Source organism: Durio zibethinus, chromosome 21, assembly GCF_047325235.1.
Source record: "Durio zibethinus cultivar Kanyao isolate XHJ-2024 chromosome 21, ASM4732523v1, whole genome shotgun sequence".
Taxonomy (NCBI): domain Eukaryota; kingdom Viridiplantae; phylum Streptophyta; class Magnoliopsida; order Malvales; family Malvaceae; genus Durio; species Durio zibethinus.
The window spans coordinates 7671669-7691703 of record NC_143182.1 but is presented as its reverse complement, the minus strand read 5'-3'; the positions used below and the strand labels follow the sequence as shown (position 1 = coordinate 7691703).

At 33.4% G+C, this 20035-nt stretch overlaps 1 protein-coding gene and 1 pseudogene across 4 annotated transcripts; one reads left to right on the top strand and one right to left on the bottom strand.

Annotated features, from left to right (window-relative positions):
• Positions 1 to 1335: 1335 nt before the first annotated feature.
• LOC111305327 (exocyst complex component EXO84B-like) lies at positions 1336 to 6594 on the bottom strand (annotated as a pseudogene). Its single transcript, XR_016331100.1, has 7 exons — positions 6444 to 6594; positions 6272 to 6365; positions 5120 to 6167; positions 4051 to 4541; positions 3364 to 3549; positions 2435 to 2559; positions 1336 to 2272 (listed from the first exon to the last, which is right to left on the bottom strand). The product of XR_016331100.1 is annotated as an exocyst complex component EXO84B-like (transcript).
• A 358-nt stretch (positions 6595 to 6952) lies between these two features.
• Positions 6953 to 20034, top strand: LOC111305328 (phospholipid--sterol O-acyltransferase-like). 3 transcript variants are annotated; one of them, XM_089749979.1, is made up of 16 exons: positions 6953 to 7364; positions 8076 to 8211; positions 8346 to 8490; positions 9485 to 9654; positions 9763 to 9839; positions 14984 to 15197; positions 15292 to 15466; positions 16460 to 16559; positions 16764 to 16858; positions 17063 to 17123; positions 17257 to 17328; positions 17701 to 17869; positions 18429 to 18533; positions 18610 to 18694; positions 19416 to 19505; positions 19656 to 20034. In XM_089749979.1, the coding sequence occupies exons 1-15, from the start codon at positions 7134 to 7136 to the stop codon at positions 19495 to 19497; spliced, it is 1917 nt and encodes a 638-aa protein (XP_089606105.1). In that variant the 5' UTR covers positions 6953 to 7133; the 3' UTR covers positions 19498 to 19505; positions 19656 to 20034. The 3 variants fall into 3 exon arrangements, 2 of the variants coding, with proteins under 2 accessions (XP_089606105.1, XP_089606106.1); XR_016331099.1 differs by having other exon boundaries at positions 6955 to 7364; positions 17063 to 17114; positions 18439 to 18533; positions 19756 to 20034; XM_089749980.1 differs by having other exon boundaries at positions 6960 to 7364; positions 17063 to 17114.
• The last annotated feature ends 1 nt before the right edge of the window (position 20035 follows it).

Sequence of the window (20035 nt, the reverse complement as noted above, 5' to 3'; positions counted from 1 at the left end):
TATGCTTTTGAAAAAAAAAAATTTTATGTAACACATCATTTATAGGCTTAAAATCAAATAATGATTGTTGGATGACAAATATGCATCCCAAGGATAGTCTCATTAGAATTATCATAACTACTAAACAATAAAATTGATCCTAAAAAATATATATAAAAATATATGAAAATGAAATGAAAATAACAATTATTTAATGTATACAAAATATTAATATATATAAAAAATATTATTATTAATTTAATGAAAATAAAAGAGATATGTATGATTTTAAAATTAGAAATATTGTAAAACATATTCCATTTAAAAGATAGTTATTTTTTAAAAAATTGTCTTTCATTCTATTTTGATTTCGATATTATAAAACTTACATTCTCAAATTTCAAATATAAAAATTTAACTTTTATTTAAATTATAAATATAAATAATGTATTATATTTTATGTCACGTAAGGATTCAGATAAGCACACTTTATCTAATAATATTATATCTTATCATAAATTATATATTTTTAAATAATTATGTGGAATTTTATAAAGTAGACTCTACACTATAATATAATTTTTAATATAATACTAGTAGTTGCAAAAAGTAAAATTCTAAAAAAATTTTGAATATTTTATCTAAAACATCAAAATCTTGAAAGAGAAATAGGAAGATAGAGGAATATGCTTAAGTTATTTTTAAATAAAATAAACCCGCAAAATATAGTTTAAATAATTATCTTAAATATCTCCCTAAAAAAAAAGTATCTTAAATATCTATCATTGGACAAACAATGCATGCCTGAATTTTATTTTATGATTATTAAATTTAAAAGGGATGGCAAAACTTATAAAAACAACAAGGCTTCTCACAGTTATTAAAGTTTATTACTCTGAACAAGTAGAAATAGCAAAAATATTGTCATGAGTATTTATGTTTGATATTACTCTTTATATTGTACTTGAACTTCTTTTTGCATTGGAGATTAGAGTTGTATAAATTGTGGGATTATGTTATGTTACCAATGATATTTTGATTTTAAGTATTATAATATCTTCAACTGTTTGATCTAATGGTTAAAATAATCTTAAAAAATATATTGAACCCAAACTTTTTTTTTAATGTAAAGCTCTGTCCCATCGAATGAAAAAATATATATATATAACATTTATTAATATTCAAAATTATCAGAATTTTAATAATAATTTAATTATAATAATTAAAAATTTAATACTTTACTAACCGTTCACAACAGTTGGAGTTGAACATTTATATTAGAACAATATATGAGCACTTACATAGTACAACTTGAATATATTATTAATATGATTAAATATAAAATTGTCTCTTAAATTTATATAAATTTTTTAATTTAGTATTTAAAAATTGAAAATTATGAATTAGCCACATGAAGTTTAATTATGTGAAGTTTAGGGAAATAAGACATTTAAATTTGCCTTGCCATCCGCTGTATCAAATTCTCATTTGTGTCGAATCAAATATTTCCCTCAACAAAATCTTCATCACGTAAAACCCTCCATATGATTAAACAAAAGGGTTTTCTTTCACTTTGAGGGTGCAATCAGCCTACCCCATCTCCGTCTCTGTCAATACGATGAAAGATCCTGGAATTCACTTCATCTGGTTTTTAACTATTTTCTACTACCGAATACCGATGATGATTTTTACATTTTTCATTTCCCTTTTACCAGTTTGATTATGGAGTCAGATATCTCCACCATCGTCTTCTAGCTCATTAAGGACAGAATCAGTGGCATCGGCCTCACTAACAGTATCCTCCTTCACAGGAACACTTTGCTCCGAAGCATCATCCGAACCATCAAATGAGGCCAGATCTGGCAGATCAGTTTTCTCCTGTAAATAAAGTTCATCACATGCTTTGCTACTTCCATTTTCATATCCCGCATCTTCTAGTCCAAAGGAGTTGTCCGCCAAAACCACACCACCTTTACCAGCAGAAAAATCCCCAACATCAGCAAGAGATAATAATGACCCTTCAGGAGGGCTTTTAGCCTTTGTCTCTGTTTATGTTGTAATTGCAACTTCAACAGCATCCGCCTTTGGTGGATCGTCATCCAACACCAGAAACTCTTTCACAGTACTTCTACTTTCATCCTGAACAGGGTCATTTGACTAATTTTCACGTGGTTCCTCCTCCCGACTATCAGCAGAATCATCTTTAGAAAACAGTTGCTTCTTCTCAATCTCCAGTAGCTTTTGAATTGCTTCAGTTGCAGCATTTTTAACCCATCCATCACCATTAATATCTCTGATAAAAAAAGGACACGTGTTGAAGGGATTACAACTTCATTCAGAGAATAACTAATTAGATAAGAGAAATACTATATTGGAGGTTCTTTTAAGCATGGGATGAATGAGGAAAAACTACTGTTTCTAGCATCAGTCATTCTATAATGACTTGAAATATCACCTCTTAGGATCACGTCCAGCTGAAGTAACTGCCGAATCCACAAGACTTAGGGGAACCAAGGGTTTTTTGGACATGTATCCTCCATAATTCACGATTTCCGCCAGAAAATGCATGTCTACGACAAACTGTTTTAGCAACAATATTTGGCAGGTCAATCAGATGATAGTAGTGCATGTATTGAAAATAATGTGAAGCTGTCTAGATGAAAGCTATTCGAGCCTCTCCAATATATTTCCCTTACATCTAGAGAGTTGTGGTCTGAAGGCAGGAAAGAAACTAAAAAAATGTATAAAAGAACTTAAACCATGTTACCAGCTTGTATTGTATGCCATTGACTGTTAATTATTCATTTACTGAAGAAACGTAAATGCTTACAAGTTTAAAACTCTCAATAAAGATTTACTTATTCAGGATTCTATAACTGATCCATAACCTGAAATTATAATTCCGTTAGATATCCACACTGCAGGTACAGTGCAGAAAATAAATTTGGGAACTCTAAGCTGCTGGTACAGAGAAACATAGAGTCAATAGTATCTGATGTTGTTCGGGGTGGGACATAAAACTATAGGGGGCTTGTGATAGAGTAATTGGTAAGAGAGTTAAAAACATGAGGTTTTAAGAGGGAACAGGCTTTCAACAATTTCAAATGGCAGAAAAAAAATTTATTTATTACAGCCAACAATTTGGAAAACGACACCTGTAATTTGAAGATTAATCATTCTTTGCTTCCTGCAAATTGTTGGGATAAATGAACCAAAGGTTCTAGCTATATTAAAAATAAAGCTATTCCCTAGGTAAAAGTACTAAAAAAGTTGAATGTCTATACTGCATATCTAAAATTCTAAAGATAAACAACAGAAACTGATGCAGATAGCAGTGTAACAAAATTCATTTCCAGAAATTTTCTGGCATTAGAATGAAACTACCTGACTGATTATGTCAGAAAGTTGGGCAGGTGAATTCTCTTTCGTATTTCTCCAAATCTTGTTGTTATTTACAATCCAAGAGAATATAGCCTTTATCAACTCCCTTAACAGCTCCATCAACCAATCCTCTTCAAAGACATTGTCTTCAGCAAGTTTATCAACTTTTCTTAGTTCTAAAAACAGTATCTGCTTGTTACAAACCAAAATGAAAACCATTAGAAACAAGCTAGAAACTAAATCCTAAATGATCTCATTGGGGAAAAGTCATGTCTAAGGCATCCAAAATTTTGTTTCTACTTTCCTTTTTCACAAGAGTTTGAATTAAAGATGCCATTTCCTTTGGAAATTGAGGCAAAAAGAACACTTATACAAAAAAGGGCCCAATCCAACAAATCATATATCTCTGTTATCATAATCAGACACAGTGCCATCAGAAGTTCAGAACCAAGCTGGAACCTGAAACAAGTACCATGAAGGTATGGTGTGGTTATGCACTTTCGGTTGTGCTTTATAGTGTAACGTTTTTCCCCTTTTCTAATCTTTACCATGTGAACAAGACATTTATACCAGCATATTGGCGAGGGGGACGAGAAACAATTATATGTTGTTGTCAAAGAGATTATACCAGTTTATTACAACCAATAAATGCATGTTTGTCACATCTTATCCAGATGAAGCAAAGCTTACCTGAAAAGCAACAGAGGGCATTGCATCTTGAAATGCACTAGGCTCTTCATGGTTATCGCTGCAGGTTTCTTGCAAAAGTTTAGAGCCAGTTTCAAGGGACATCATTCTATTTATAAATTGCTGGCAGAAATGAGCTTTGAGCTTAACAGCAGCATCTTCGATGAACAGCATACAACCATCAAATTCCTTTTGTTGAAAATCAATTTGATTTTTCTTCCTTAGTTCGGAATTCAGATGAACAGGACGCCTCAAGAAAGTTTTAATGTTATTGAAGAAGAAACGTTGCAATGTTGATAAATCAGCCAGCACAGAAATCTGTTGTGGCAATGACTCTGCTGAAGTTCTTCTTGAACCTTTTTCAGAAACACTTGTTTTGAAGGTAAGAGCTTTCTCAAGGATGGCATGTACTCTGTGAAGAGATTCATGAGTCCTTTAAGGATAGAACCTTCCATTTGAATGGCCAGTAAGGGGATAACGTCTTTTATGATTGCCTGAAAAGAGAAGTGTATGCATAAAATTCAATTGCACCTACAGGTACATATAGCACAATATTAGTGTGGCTCAGTTGAACATATGGGATATTGTCATCCCTGCTGAATTATCCTTCATTTGGCATTTCAATAAAACAGCATTCCATCACTTCTCAAAGCCATGGTACTTTTATAAAGGGAATCCAACAAACTGTGAGGGAACTAAATTTGCTTGCTATAGTGCTGCTTTCAGGGTTTGACCCTTTCACAGGTTTTATAAGGAAAAATTAGGTAGCTATCTCTTCATTATTCTAAAAGCAAAAGAAATAGGCAGGTCGATGGATTTATAGATATCTAGTTGTCCATGCAATGAAATTGATACCAGCAGCTTAACATGTTAAAAGAGCTTGTTTTGAAAAATGAAAGCCACGGTTGTTTAGGCCTTAGAGGATGAACACAACTGTAAGTTTAGTTCGCTGTTTATAGTATATTTTTGCTGACAAATTCAATTTACCTGCAAAGAAATGTCCATAACCGTATGCATAGAAGGCTTATTACATACTGACAGGACTTTTAATCTACAAAGAGAAAAAGCAAACCTGCAACAGAGTTAGAAACTTCCGGCCTCTGTTAGTGAGCAGGCAATATTCAGGATGTTACCCAACAACCATATAAATTCCCTTCACTTAAAATTTCTGAGATAAGATATCTACCCAAAGCCCAAGCATCAGTTGCTGTGAACATACTGATAACTTTCTTAAAATGGTCAATGTGTATCAGTAGAACCTCTTCCATACAAGGACGAATGTGCTTGATCAAGCATGGCCGTAGGAATAGTCTCTGAGATTTTAACGGGGAGCAATATGACATTGCAAACTGCATGGCTTCTACTGCTTTGGATAACCCTCTGGTTATAGCAGAATTGGACTTCACATATTTATTAAATGAAGAGACAAACAATTTGATTTCTTCCCGAGCCCATTGAATAAGTTCTGAAACATGGGGAGAAGTTTCTCCACGCAACACCATAAAGCTCCTTGCTGCTTGAGAAATCAGAGAAAACACAAATTTTGCTAGTTCCTTAACATATAAACCATCTAAAAACAATTGCGAACACCGAGGATTTTGCCTACCAGTCGCAAGACGCAAATGGTAATACTTAAGCAACAATTGAGTCGCAAGATGACCGTCGCCGCGCCTGCAAATTCCCACTACCAATTTTTGAAGTTCAGCAGCAGATATTCTTGGTTTTCAGCCAACGATGTCAACTGTAAAGTAAGCATGGCCTTTTTCTCAGAAATAGCTGAATTATACAACAGTAACAAGTCCACAGGAGAATTGTCTTCAAATTGCATCCTCTGTAAATATTCATCCTCCATTTTTAAAATAGCTATTGCTTCATCCACCCTATTTTCAAACATGAGAACATCCAATGTTTCCGAAATGTTATTGATATGAACTGCCAACTTACTTGGTGGAATTGGCTCAGCATATTCAGGTTCTTGAAGAAGTGAGTCAATTGTTTCCTCCGATAAAACTTTTAAATGAATTCTATATATAAGGTCTTTTACAAGCCTCTTTTGAGTTAAAACTTGGCTCTTTAATTGCATCAATTCATTTTCCATACCTTTTACTTCATCAAATATTATGCATACAAAAAAAATATTGTAACTTTGAATGAATCTTATTAAAATTGACTTTTAAAACAAAAAAAAAAAAAGAAAAAAAAAAGGAAAGGAGAAGAATATTACCTAACAAAGGAAGAATAATTAGCAAAAATATGTGTAAATCTTCATCTGATTCCACCCTAAGCTCGAGAAGCTCCGAACAAAGACGCTTAATTCCCTAAAATCAAATAAAAATTCATCTCAATGTTCTGAAATTAATTAACAAAAAGAGCAAATAACTAAAAGTTTGTTTTACCTTTCCGGTCATGGACTGGAGCTCGGTCTCGGAGTCGAGGTCGCTGGAGACAGAACAAATGCCGGAGCTGGTTTGGGAATTTGCGGCGTCCTCCATCTTCTGGTGGTTGTGGTCTCGGAACCGGAATCTAGTGGTAGTCATTGAAGAAGACTCAATGGGAATATTGCTTTACCGTCAAACGAAACGTGATTTCAATTTTCAAATTAGGTGAAGAAAATGAAAGCTGAATTAAAGATTCGTAGAAGTGTGCCGTTTTGGAGCTTTAAGACGTCGTTTATGCATTGCAGTCGAGAGACAGAGAAGACTCAGCTTCGGTTTCTTCGCTGCTTTAAACTTTGTGTTTTCTGTTCTGTTTTTGCTTCCAATGACTGTCGCTAGTTAAACTTAAACGATCCTTTCCACCAGTCTAATTCGGGTCAGGTTCAACTGATTATACATGTTTCAAATTAAAATAAATAAAATTTCATACCCGAAAACCCGAGTCCGGCCCATTCCAAATTAAACTCTTATTTTAAACGCAAAATCAGTACGTCGTTTTGAATAATGACAGAAACCTAGGGGCACAACGGAAAAAAAAAAGGAGAAAAAAAAGGCACCAAAATTCCAACTTCCCTCCTAGAAAGCAGACACAAATTTATACTCTTCTTTGGCTGCTAGGTGTGGGAAATGAGAGAGAGAGAGAGATAAACCATGGGCGGAGAAGAAGAACGCTGTTGTTTAGCGATCGCTCTGACGGCCGTTCTTCTCCTGGGAATTTTAGAACTCAGCGAAGGAGAGTTCAAAGGAGAATATTCAAAGCTATCGGGGATAATAATCCCAGGATTCGCTTCAACTCAGTTAAGAGCATGGTCCATTCTTGACTGCCCTTACACTCCCCTTGATTTCAATCCCCTCGACTTGGTTTGGCTCGACACTACTAAAGTACTGAACCCTTCTCCTTTTGGCCTTTTGTCGTCGTTTTAATGAATCTTCTTTGTCGTTTAGTAACTACTTTTTTTTTTTTGGATTCTACAGTTGTTTTTTATGTTTCTGGTATGCGTAGTTTCTGTGTGATTTTTGGGACCCATTTGTGGAATATTCTTGAAAATGAAACAAATGGCAAGAAAAGAGGATACCCAACTAAAAACTTAGAAAAAGTAAAAGTTTGGTTGGTTTATAGAGATGGCTTTAGCTTTAATCCGAACAGAATCAAGTAATTGGGCCTTTTCTTTAAGTTTCTTTATGAAAAAAAAAAAAAAAATATATATATATATATACTTACTTCTTTATATATATTTGGTTGACCCAAAGTTGGTTTATTAATTCCCAATCATGTTTTTTTGAAATACTATTTTATAAAAGATACACCTGGATTAAATTACAAGGTTTACATTAAGTTGGGTTCTAAAAAGAACACCCTTTTTGTTTCTTATTATGTTGTTTTATTTCACTTGAATTTTCTGTTGCATGAAATTTTATGATGCATCATAGGTTTTGAGAAGTTGACTTTGGTGTTTTTCTTTAAAGCTTATGTATGTCTTGGCCTTTGCTAACAATGTAGGATTTTATTGTATAAGTATTTAGTAGATATACGAAGTGGGCCACATTTGTTCTTTTTACATCCTAAGCTTGTCATGCTCCTTTGGTCTGCAGCTCCTTTCGGCTGTAAATTGTTGGCTTAAGTGCATGTTACTTGATCCTTACAACCAAACAGATCACCCAGAATGCAAATCACGGCCCGATAGTGGTCTTTCTGCTATTACAGAACTTGATCCAGGTTACATTACAGGTACTTCTTTTTTGTTCTGTTTTGCGTCCTTCTGATTTCTACAACCTTTGCTTCGAAGTGTAGTTCAAGGGTTTGCAAACGCTTTTAGTTGTAATAATCTGACATGTTTAACTAAAGTTTCTTTGTGGTAACAGGCCCTCTTTCTTCAGTGTGGAAAGAATGGGTTAAGTGGTGCATTGAATTTGGTATTGAGGCTAATGCAATCATAGCTGTTCCATATGATTGGAGATTGCCACCTTCGTTACTCGAGGAGCGAGACCTTTATTTTCACAAGTTAAAGTATGTATAATTTCTACCTGTCTCTGGTGCATCCTGTTTTTACTTTTTACTAGCTATGATGCATGCATCCTGTTAAATTTTTTATTTGCAGTAACTAACCTTTTGGTGTATCTTGGATACTTTCTTTCAAACTGAAAGGAAAGATGTTTATTCCTCATCACATATCTATTCTTGACAAGGTTTTGTTTTATATAATGTTTTTTATTTTTATTTTTTTTTAGGAATGAATTTAGAACTTCACCAACATGATTAGTGCCAAATAGCAGTATTTGTTAGTTTAGCATGATTGGTTGGGCACCATGGAAAGCTGTAAGATGATGCTGAAATTGAATAGAGGATTGTCCATCTCCTCTTAGAGACCAAAGTTATGATTCTGGAATTGATTAATGGATATTATGTTCTGATTGTGTTTGTTTGTTTAAATGCTTGGATTCTCCCATATTCGGTGCTTTGATCTGATAAACTAAAGATACCTAAATTACATGATCTTTGCTAATTTGGAGTTTCAAATTCTCTGTTTCAGTAACTTGCTAAGTCACATTACTTTTATAGTCTTCTGTATGAAATTTGATTTTGACATAGCATTTCTTTTGTTTTCGTGGTCAGTGTATAATTTAGTCATCTTTACTCATTTTTAAAAGCTTAGTTGGAAAATTGTTGTGATTCTCCAAATGCTTAACTATGAGGCATAAAATACATATTGGACTAGGCTCTGTGATTGTTGATATCTCTGTGCACCCTAACATAAGAATTCAATTCCCACATTTTCCAAGATTTGAACCCTAGATCCATCCATTGAGCTGAGATCCGCCTACGGGATAAGTTGAAGTGCGATGATTTAGATGTGCTTAAGTTGAATTTTCAGGATTTCTTGTTGATGGTAAAATAAATTAATCCTAATTGTTACTGAGATGTCAATGATTGTGAAAATTTATTGCATTATTGTGAAAATGGAGTTAGCCTATTTCAATCCGTGGTGCTATTGTGATTGCAGACTGACATTTGAAACTGCTCTTAAACTTCGTGGGGGGCCATCAGTTGTTTTTGCTCATTCATTGGGTAATCATGTCTTCCGTTACTTTTTGGAGTGGTTAAAGCTAGAAATTGCACCAAAACAGTACATCCAATGGTTGGATGAGCATATTTATGCCTATTTTGCTGTGGGTATGATCCTTTGAATTCAAATCCTTTACACAAGGTCGTGTCCTGTGATACTCACTCATGTCTGCATTCTTTGGCCTCATTCTGTTTTTTTTTTTTAATAAATTCTAGGAGCTCCTCTTCTTGGTGCAACTGAGACAGTCAAAGCAACACTTTCTGGAAACACATTTGGCCTTCCTGTTTCTGAGGTTATATGTCTATTTTCTCACTCTTTTAAATTATGATTACTTTAGCACCTTTGTTTATGTGTTCAAAAAGTGGAAAGCAGCTTACCTTATTATGATTGCTTTTGAATTAGAAAATGGATAAACAAGCATGCCTATGGAATTAGTAATGGATATTCAGTAAGGAGTTATACATCTATGTGCTTTGAGTATATCATAAGATATAATAATCAAGATGTTATTCTCTTGCATCTACTATTTAGTTTTAGCTCTGGAGTATATCACATGACTTTTGTAACTAGTCTCCTTGAAGGACTATGTTTTAGAAAATAGCATTTGCAGATGAATCTTATGGTAGAATCTTGTAATAAATAAATTCACAATCACAGTCGATGAAAGGTAATTGTAGGCAACTTTGATAGAAACAAACATCAAGGTCTTACAGATTTCCAATGCGATAGGGTTGTTGAAAACCTTAAAACTACTTGAATGATTTCCAATTGTAGGAAAACACTTATTTACAGCTGGTTGTAATATTGTAATATGTATATTTATATTTGTATCCTTAGAATTAAGGACAAAAAATTAGGACAAACAATCCCTCAATTATAGGATTAGTTTTTAGGAAAATTTAGTTTCCTAGTTTAACCCCTAGTTAGTTGTATATAAACCTAAGGTTCTTGTATAATTCTTAATAAGCAATTTTTCAATATACATTTAGTTTTTTCTCTTAGTTTTCTACACAGTTTTTATTTCTTAGTTTTTTCACATGGTATCAGAGCTTTAGGCTTTTCTTGGGAAGCAAAATTTTCAGCTTTCATTGCCGACTTTTATTTTAGGCCTTTATTGCCAAACCTTGTTAAGGCCTTCATAGCCATTTTATTTTCCCTTTTTTTAGCCTTCATTGCTAAGAGTTATTTTCTGGTTATATCTTAAGACTTGTTTTAGTTCAAAGAAAGATATTACTACCACCGAATTTGAGGAAGTGTCAACTGAGAAAATCATCAGAGTACTGCAGATGTCTTGAGAACAAGGAAAGTTTGACAGAGAAGAGATTGAAAAGTTGAGAAACCTATTGAAAACCTTTGAAAAGCTTATTGTGGTATGTTTCTTGGGTAAGGTTCTAGTTCAAGTAAAGTTTTTGGTTCTCATGGATTAAATGTCTCGATTAAGCCTATTACGAGTTCTTGGGTCATTGACTCAGGAACCATAGACCATATGACACATTCCTCACAGAAGTTTAGTACATATACTCTGTGCCCTAGTAATAAGAAAATTGTTGTTGCAAATTGTTCACTTACTACAATGGCAGGATTAGGGAATGTTCAAGTTAATCCCTCATTTGTTCTAAAAAATATTCTTCATGTTCCTGGATTGTCTATTAATCTGATATCTATACAAAAACTTACCAGAGATATGAATTGCAAAGTGACTTTTTATCTCTTTTATTGTGAATTTCAAGGCCAAAGTTCAAGGAAGAGGATTAGACTTGCTAAGGAGAAGGATGGACTATACTATCTTTAGACATCAAATAATACAAATAATATCAAAAATAGTTTACCTTTGTCATTTCTTTTTGAAAAATCTTCCAATAAAGACAAAATCTGGCTTTATCATTTTCATCTTAGACATCTTTCTTTTGGAACTTTGAGAAACATGTTTCCTTCTTTGTTCAAAGGATTCAATGTCGAAGATTTTCATTATGATGTTTGTGAATTTGCAAAGCATAGACGTATATTTTTTTCAATTAGTAAAAGAAGTTCGACTCCTTTTTACTTGATTCATAATGACATTTGGGGTCCTTGTTCAATTCCTAATATTTTTGGTGCAAGATGGTTTGTTTCATTCATAGATGAGTATACCAGGGTCTCTTGGGTTTTCTTACTTAAATCCAAATCAGATGTGAATAGTGTGTTTTTAAGCTCCCAAAACAATGTCCAAAATCAATTTGGAGTGAGAATCAAGAGATTTAGGTTTAATAATGCAAAAGACTATTTCAACCAGACTCTATCTACGTATTTCCAAAAAGAATGAATTATCCATGAGTCATCTTATGTTAATACTTCACAGTAGAATGGAGTGGCAAAAAGAAAAAACAGTCATTTACTAGCCACAACCTGAGCCTTCCTTTTTCAAGCAAATGTACTCAAATTTACTGGGAGGAAGTTGTTCTCACTGCCACACACATTATAAATAAGTTACCTTCAAGGGTTTTGGGATTTAAAACTCCTATGGAGCTATTCTCACAATTTTATCCCAACCTTAATACCACAAACAACTTCACACCTAGGATATTTGGTTGTACATCATTTGTTCATGTTCATAGTGATAATAGGGGAAAGTTGGATCCAAGAGCGATTAAGTGTATATTTGTGGGGTATTAATCACCTCAGAAAGGGTATAAGTGCTATCATCCTCTTACCAAAAAATTCTGTGTCTGTAGATGTTACTTTTGAAGAAAGTAAACCATTTTTTACTCAACCTTATCTTTAAAGGGAGACTTCATTCATGGAAGATAAGGATAACTACTTCTTTTTGCTTGATTTGTCTTTTTCTTCAACGTTTTTACCCATTAATTCTTCTGAATCGAAACCTATTTCTACTGAGCCTAAGTCAAACACTGAATTTGAGTCTAAACCCATTCCAAATACAGAAGATGTGATAAAGGATAATATTGTTCTTGATTATACGAAGGAATTACAAGTGTTCTCAAGAAGGAAAGTTCCAGATCTTGAACTAGTACCAGTCCAAGAACTTGATCCTAACTTTGGAAATGAAGTAATTACAATTTTTGACTCTGTTTCTTAAAATAAGCATGAATCTCTTGAAATTATAACTAGTGATTATGAGCTGCCTATTGCCATTAGGAAAGGAACTAGAGAATGCACTAAGCATCCACTATACCCAATCTTTAATTTTGTGTCATTTGAAAAATTGTCACCATCCCACAAAAATTTTCTTGTGAGCCTAAACACTATATCTGTTCCAATTACATTATTTGAGACATTATCTAGTGAAAAATGGAGGCAAGACATGAAAATAGAAATGGAGGCCTTAGAGAAAAATAAGATATGGGAATTGGTAGAGTTGCCTAAAGGAAAAAATCTAGTGGGGTGTAAATGGGTTTTCACTATAAAATACAAGGCGGATGGTACTGTTGAAAGGTATAAAGCTAGGTTAGCGGTTAAGGGATACACTCAAACCTACGGAGTGGATTATCAGGAAACCTTTGCTCCAGTTGCTAAGATGAATATAGTTAGGATTTTGTTATCATTGGCTGCAAATTACAATTGGCAACTTCAACAATTTGATGTAAAGAATGCTTTTCTACATGGTGATTTGGAAGAAGAAATATATATGAACGTTCCACCAAGATTTGGAGTCATCTAGAAGCAAACAAAGTATGCAAGTAGAAAAAGGCTTTATATGGCCTTAAACAGTTTCCTAGAGCTTGGTTTGAGAGATTTGCCAAAGTGATGCTAGTAATGGGATAAAAATAAAGTTAATGAGATCACACATTGTTTATCAAGCACTCTGATTCAGGGAAAGTCACAGTTTTGTTAGTATATGTCGATGATATAATTGTAACTGAAGATGATGAAAAAGAGAGAGAATCTCTAAAATAGTGTTTGGCCAGAGAATTTGAGATAAAAGAGCTAGGGAGATTGAAGTACTTCTTAGGAATTAAAGTAGCTCACTCACGGCATGGTATTTTCATCTCACAACAGAAATATGTGATGGATCTTCTGAAGGAAACTGGGAACCTCGCATATAAACCTGCAAATACCTCTATAGATCCTAATCATAAAATTAGAGAAGCTAATGAAGATGCTACTGTAGATAAAGAGATGTACCAAAGATTAGTTAGAAAACTCATTTATTTTTCACATACCAGACTTGATATAACATATGCTGTGAGTGTGGTAAGTCAATTTATGCACAATCCTAAAGAAGTGTATCTATGGGCTGTCTACCATATATTGCACTATTTGAAGGCCAATCTTGGAAGTGGTATCTTATTCAAAAGAAATTTGGGGCTAGTTCTAGAAGCATATACAAATGCTGATTATGCAGATTCAATAACTGATAGAAGATCCACCTTAGGCTATTGCATTTTCTTAGGTGGTAATCTTGTGACTTGGAGGAGTAAAAAACAGAATGTGGTGGCAAGATCAAGCGCCGAAGCAGAGTTTAGAGCAATGGCTCAAGGAATTTATGAACTACTATAGTTAAAGATTATCCTAGAAGACTTGAAGATCAAGTGGGATGGACCAATGAGACTTTATTGTGATAACAAGTCTGTAATAAGTATTGCACACAATCTTGTGCAACATGACAAAACAAAACACATTAAAGTAAACCGGCATTTCATAAAGGAGAAACTAGATAGTGGGTTGATTTGTACACCTTATGTATCAGCCAAGGGTCAACTTGCAAATGTGTTGACTAAAGGTCTCAACAGTGCAACATTTCAAGAAATTATTTTCAAGCTGGGAATGGAAAACACCTATTCACTAGCTTGAGGGGGAATGTGGAAAAACATTTATTTATAGCTGGTTGTAATCTTGTAATCTGGATATTTATATTCGTATCTCTAGAATTAAGTATTTGTATCCATAGAATTAAGGATAAAAAATTAGGATAAATAATCACTCAATTATAGGATCAATTTTTAGGAAGATTTAGTTTCCTAGTTTAATCCCTAGTTAGTTGTATATAAACCTAAGGTTCTTGTATAATTCTTAATGAGCAGTTTTTCAATATACATTCAGTTTTTTCTCTTAGTTTTCTATATAGTTTTTATTTCTTAGTTTTTCCACACCAATGATATCCACTAAACAGGTAAAGTAATCAATAGTACTGGAGCAAATTCAGATATATTCAAAACATTTATGTCTAGCAGATAAGCTATTAATGTTGCTTGCAACATATATAAGAATGGAAAATTGGCAATGGAATTCCTTAATATTTTTTCAAGTCCTTATAAAAATTCCTCGGTTTGATCTTCATATGACTTCAATGAACCTAATTAACTTGCACTACTGCGATGAAATCTATATCAATGAACTCAGTTACTGACTTTCATTGGCTTGTACATAATTGTCAATATTGTTAGATTTTGGTTCATATTTTAACATATTTTTACTGTATATTTGGCAAGATTTCAGGGAACAGCTCGATTGATGTCCAATTCATTTGGGTCTTCATTATGGATGATGCCATTTTCAAAGTATTGTAGGGCAGACGGCATGTATTTGAAGCATTTTTCTGGGGGAATCAGGAAGAGGCATCATACCTATCAATGTGAGCAAGAGGAATTTCAGTCAAACTACTCTGGATGGCCAACAAATATAATCAACATTGAAATTCCTTCAATCCGTGGTAAGGCTTTGGAATCAGTTGTTTATTTATTAATTTATTTCAGTGACATTTAGGTAATTGCTATAATGCTCACATCAGTGTCTTCTGTTAACAGGGTTTGATTCCTATCCATTGGTTTCAGATTGTGCCCAGACCAACTTGTCCGGCATGGAATGTGGACTCCCAACACAGTTGTCATTTTCAGCTCGTGAAATATCAGATGGGACCTTTTTCAAAGCTATAGAGGATTATGATTCAGATAGTAAGAGGATCTTGCACCAACTGAAAAAGTGGGCATTCCAAAAACTTTATGCCATTTGAGAAAGTTGTGGTTACCTTTTTTGGGTCATTAAATGAGATATCTATATCTGAGTCACTATTAGGTGATATAAACATAATTGATTCTAAGAATGATGTTTGCCAATTTTATTATCAGTGGTGCACGTTCATAATAGAAGCCTTGCGACTACAGTTTTGGAGCCTTAATCTTCTCTCAGCATAAATTTGCTTAAATGGTATCTAAAGTATCATGCATGTGGTCCTATGTTGTAGGTGCAAGTTCTGATATATGATGTGGTTTTTCATCCAAAATCTTGTTGTTGAGAGTCTTGAGCAGCATTCTACTTCATAAAATTATGTGGAGCTGCAGAAAAAGGTGTTAGGCATGGAACTATCACATGCTTAGGTTTTTCATAACATGCAACTAAAGTTTTATTTGACCAATTCATGTACATTGAAGACTAATGTCATAGACACTTTTAAAATATTTTTCACAATCTATGATAGTTTTAAATTTTTACAAGCTATGATACTTTCAAATTCTTTTAACAATCTATGATAGTTTCTTAATGCTGGCCGATTCTTGACAAACTAATACTTTTATGTCTTTGATTATCGGGGGTCATGAGTCAAATTCTACATAAAATTATGTGGAGATGCAACAAGAGTGGTTTTGCTTGGAACTATCACATAAAGTAGGCTTCTAAATTGTCATAATTTATAAATGTTAAATGGACATTTACCCAATTTGCCATTCACCTAAATGTTTGCACTGAAGACCAGTCACAGATGCTTTCTGTATGTTTTATTTCATAATCTTTGATTGTTTCTCATTGTTGGCTGATACTTGACAAACTGAAAATTCTATTTTTGGTTGTTGCTTATCATAGTACTTTCATCTATTTCTTTGAATAATTATTTTCCAAAAAGTTTAATTAATATGGATCATGTAATATATACTTCTATATTTTGACCACTCTGTGTTTCAATGGTGTATTTTTCAGGTCATATCATGATGATCCTGTTCTGAATCCTCTTACACCATGGGACAGACCACCTATTAAGAATGTTTTCTGTATCTATGGAATAGATTCAAGGACTGAGGTATAGTTACATTTTGAATATAAATATAATATATTGTTCATGTTTGAACCCATTGCCATGCATTGAGAATCCCTTAAATGCTGTTTGGATGATGATTTTGAGAAAAGGGGAAAATGGCAGTAAGTGTTAAATATCATGGTTGCATTTTTATTACTTATTGTGCTTAATTTATGACTATATTGTGTTGCACGATAATGCTAGCAGGTTGGTTATTATTTTGCACCAAGTGGCAAACCTTACCCTGATAATTGGATAATTACAGATGTCATCTATGAAATTGAAGGATCACTTATCTTGCGGTACGCATCATCCATATTAATGAATTTAACAGCATGGATGCATAAATTATAAAGAAACGACTTCTCTTTCCTTGATATTTAATATTCCAATAATTGTTATTTCTTGCAAATGAGGTAAAGCAGTGCCAGTAGTAATAATTATGGGAAAACTGATTTGATCTTTTTAGATTTACCTTTTAAATAGCATTGCACTTGTTCTTGTAGATCAGGGAATCAGATTGAAGGGAATCCAGGAGCTGCAAGTGGAGATGAGACAGTGAGCTCAGTAATCATTACATTGTTCTATTTCAATCTTCACATGCATCAAGAATTTGTGCTAGTAGATTACAGTTGGTGATATGTTTTATAGTTGCAGGTCTAACACTTACATATAAGTAACATATCGATAATCGTGACAGGTACCATATCATTCCCTCTCTTGGTGCAAGAACTGGCTTGGGCCCAGAGTGAACATAACAAGAGCTCCACAGGTATTCTTGGTCAATGTAGTAAATCTTGCATCTACAAGCACCGGCATATGTTTATTTTTATGATAATTTTTGAAAACTTTTTAATCTTTCGGATATCTAATGCATCATACATATCTGATTGCTAGTTTTTTGTGGTTAGTTTGATGAGCTATCTGAGCGGAGTTGTATAGCATATTTTGTTGCATGCTTCTGTCTGTCCATTTATATAACTGAGTAGTTCATTCGTGCAGTAATAGGTAAAACTTATGAAGCGCTAACCATCTGATATTGCTAGGGCCTAGGGTACACTTGCTATGGTTTTATTGTTCTATATCCAAAATGTGAGTATTTTATGAGAGTTTGGAATATTAACCTTTCTCCTGGATATTGCAGTCAGAGCATGATGGGTCTGATGTACAAGTGGAGTTGAATGTTGAGCATCATTATGAAGAAGATATAGTTCCCAATATGACAAGGTCACCTAGAGTAAAATATATAACCTATTATGAAGACTCTGAAAGCATTCCAGGAAAGAGGACAGCTGTTTGGGAGCTTGATAAAGGTGGGTGACATGACCTTGAATGCTTTTCTCAATATATGGCTTTCACAGAACTATGATGCCAAACTATGTTGAACTTAATTGCCCTGGCTAATTGAGTATCTTAAAATATCCCAACTTTATGGTTCTCATGGTTCTATGCTGATATCCAATTAGAGATCTTATAATAAGTGGTTCTCACTGGTTTTTGATAAATTTCTTTCAACTGATTTACTTACAGCACAATCTATAAAAATCAGAGGTATTGTAGTTGGGGAGCACCTCTTCTAGATTCTTGCTAAAAGACCATCAAATAAATATTCAAAACCATTTAATTAAAAAGCTTGTCATCCATTCATGGGCCATGGCTGGCTACTTTGCTTGTTTGCTTTGTATTTCCTGTTTTCCTACATCGAGGAGAGTCATTTAGACCATTTTATGTTATGCTGTGTAGTTAAGTTGCTATTTCAACTTTTCTGTAATTTCTTTTACAAGAAAATTGAGTTAACATGTTAAGTCACATTCCTTGACTTTCAACTTGTTATCACTACAAGTGGATTAAACTGATGTCATCTTCATGTAGCAAATCACAGGAACATAGTTAGATCACCAGCTTTAATGCGAGAGTTATGGCTCCAGATTTGGCATGATATTCATGTTGATGCTACATCCAATTTTGTTACAAAAGGTGAAACTTGGTGTACTCTTTTACTTCTTTTCTAACAGGTTAATTGAGTTCTGCTCACTTATCATAATGCTGATAGCTAAGCGTGGGCCTTTGAGGGATGAGGACTGCTACTGGGATTATGGAAAAGCTCGGTGTGCATGGGCTGAGTATTGCGAATACAGGTTGCATATCTATATCTATACATAATATTAATATCATCCCTGGAGAGGGCTTGCTGCCATGTGGCAGTCATGAACAGTTTTTTATTATTACTTAATTTTCTTTTCTTTTTATTTTAAGTTACATGAATCAAACTTTTCATGAATTTAGCCATTCATGAATTTCCATGAACCCAATTAATTGCGAATGAATGTTTAGTGTCATATAAGTTCAATATTTTGAGTCTAGATTCATATCTATTGAATAGTATAAATACTCATGAATCAAATCCAGATTGTTTCTGTCAATATATGCTCCATTGGTGTATTCATCATAAATGATAATCATGATTGTGCTTTCTATATATTTAAAAGTTCTATTTTAGTTTGATTTTTTTTATGTTTTAATACTTTGTAAAATTTTAAGTTGTTGGTTTTAAATCATTAAAAATTAAGTTTTTATTTTTAGTTTATGCATCAAGAGTTCAAATTGAATGAATTTGTTGACTTTAGGTATCACTGGGTATTCATTTCTTACAAGTGTTTTGGGAAAATATGTATTATTTATTCATACTGATAACAATGTTTTTGTACATTTTTATTCAGTATCTACTCTAAAATAACTTTTACCTAGTAAAAATAAGCCTAAGCGAAGTGTCACAATCTAGTTTTATTTTATTTCTGTTTCCGTCCCCGCTTCCCAAGTTATATTTTAGTTTTTATTACCTGATGTATGGTTATGTAGGTATATCTTTGGTGATGTTCATCTGGGACAGAGCTGTAGGTTAAAGAATTCTTCTGCTGATACACTCCTGCATTATTTATAGATTAGAAGGTACTTAACTTCATGTTTCTTCCCCATCTAACTAAAATTTAAATTATCTTCTGGCCTTGATGATGATTATTTCTTCAGTCCTTCATGCTAAAATATTTAGCAATTTGAGAAACGGTTTATCTATATATTATACTAATTTTGTTGCTCCAGGTGTTTAAGAGTAGCTCCATAAGCTTTCTCTACTTGAGACATTCTTGTCAAAAGATCCTGTACCAGGACCTCTGTCATTCTTTTTGTATATCATTCACAGTTATTGGATCCGTCTTCGGATTACAGGCCAAAACGTTGATACAACCTATTTCTAGCCAATTCTTTGCTGGTGACATGAAGGCTGAAACCGGTTGATGGTGCACACTATCATTTTCATTCCTGTTTACTAACGTCACTGAGGCCTAGAACTCTAGATTTAGATTCTAAAAGAAGAGAAGAATTCTTACAGTCCTCAGTTCTAAAATTTGCAAAGACCTTAGAATCTTTAAGTCTTCGAGTTCTATGCGAATTGATTCAATTTTATGCTATATTTGTTTAAT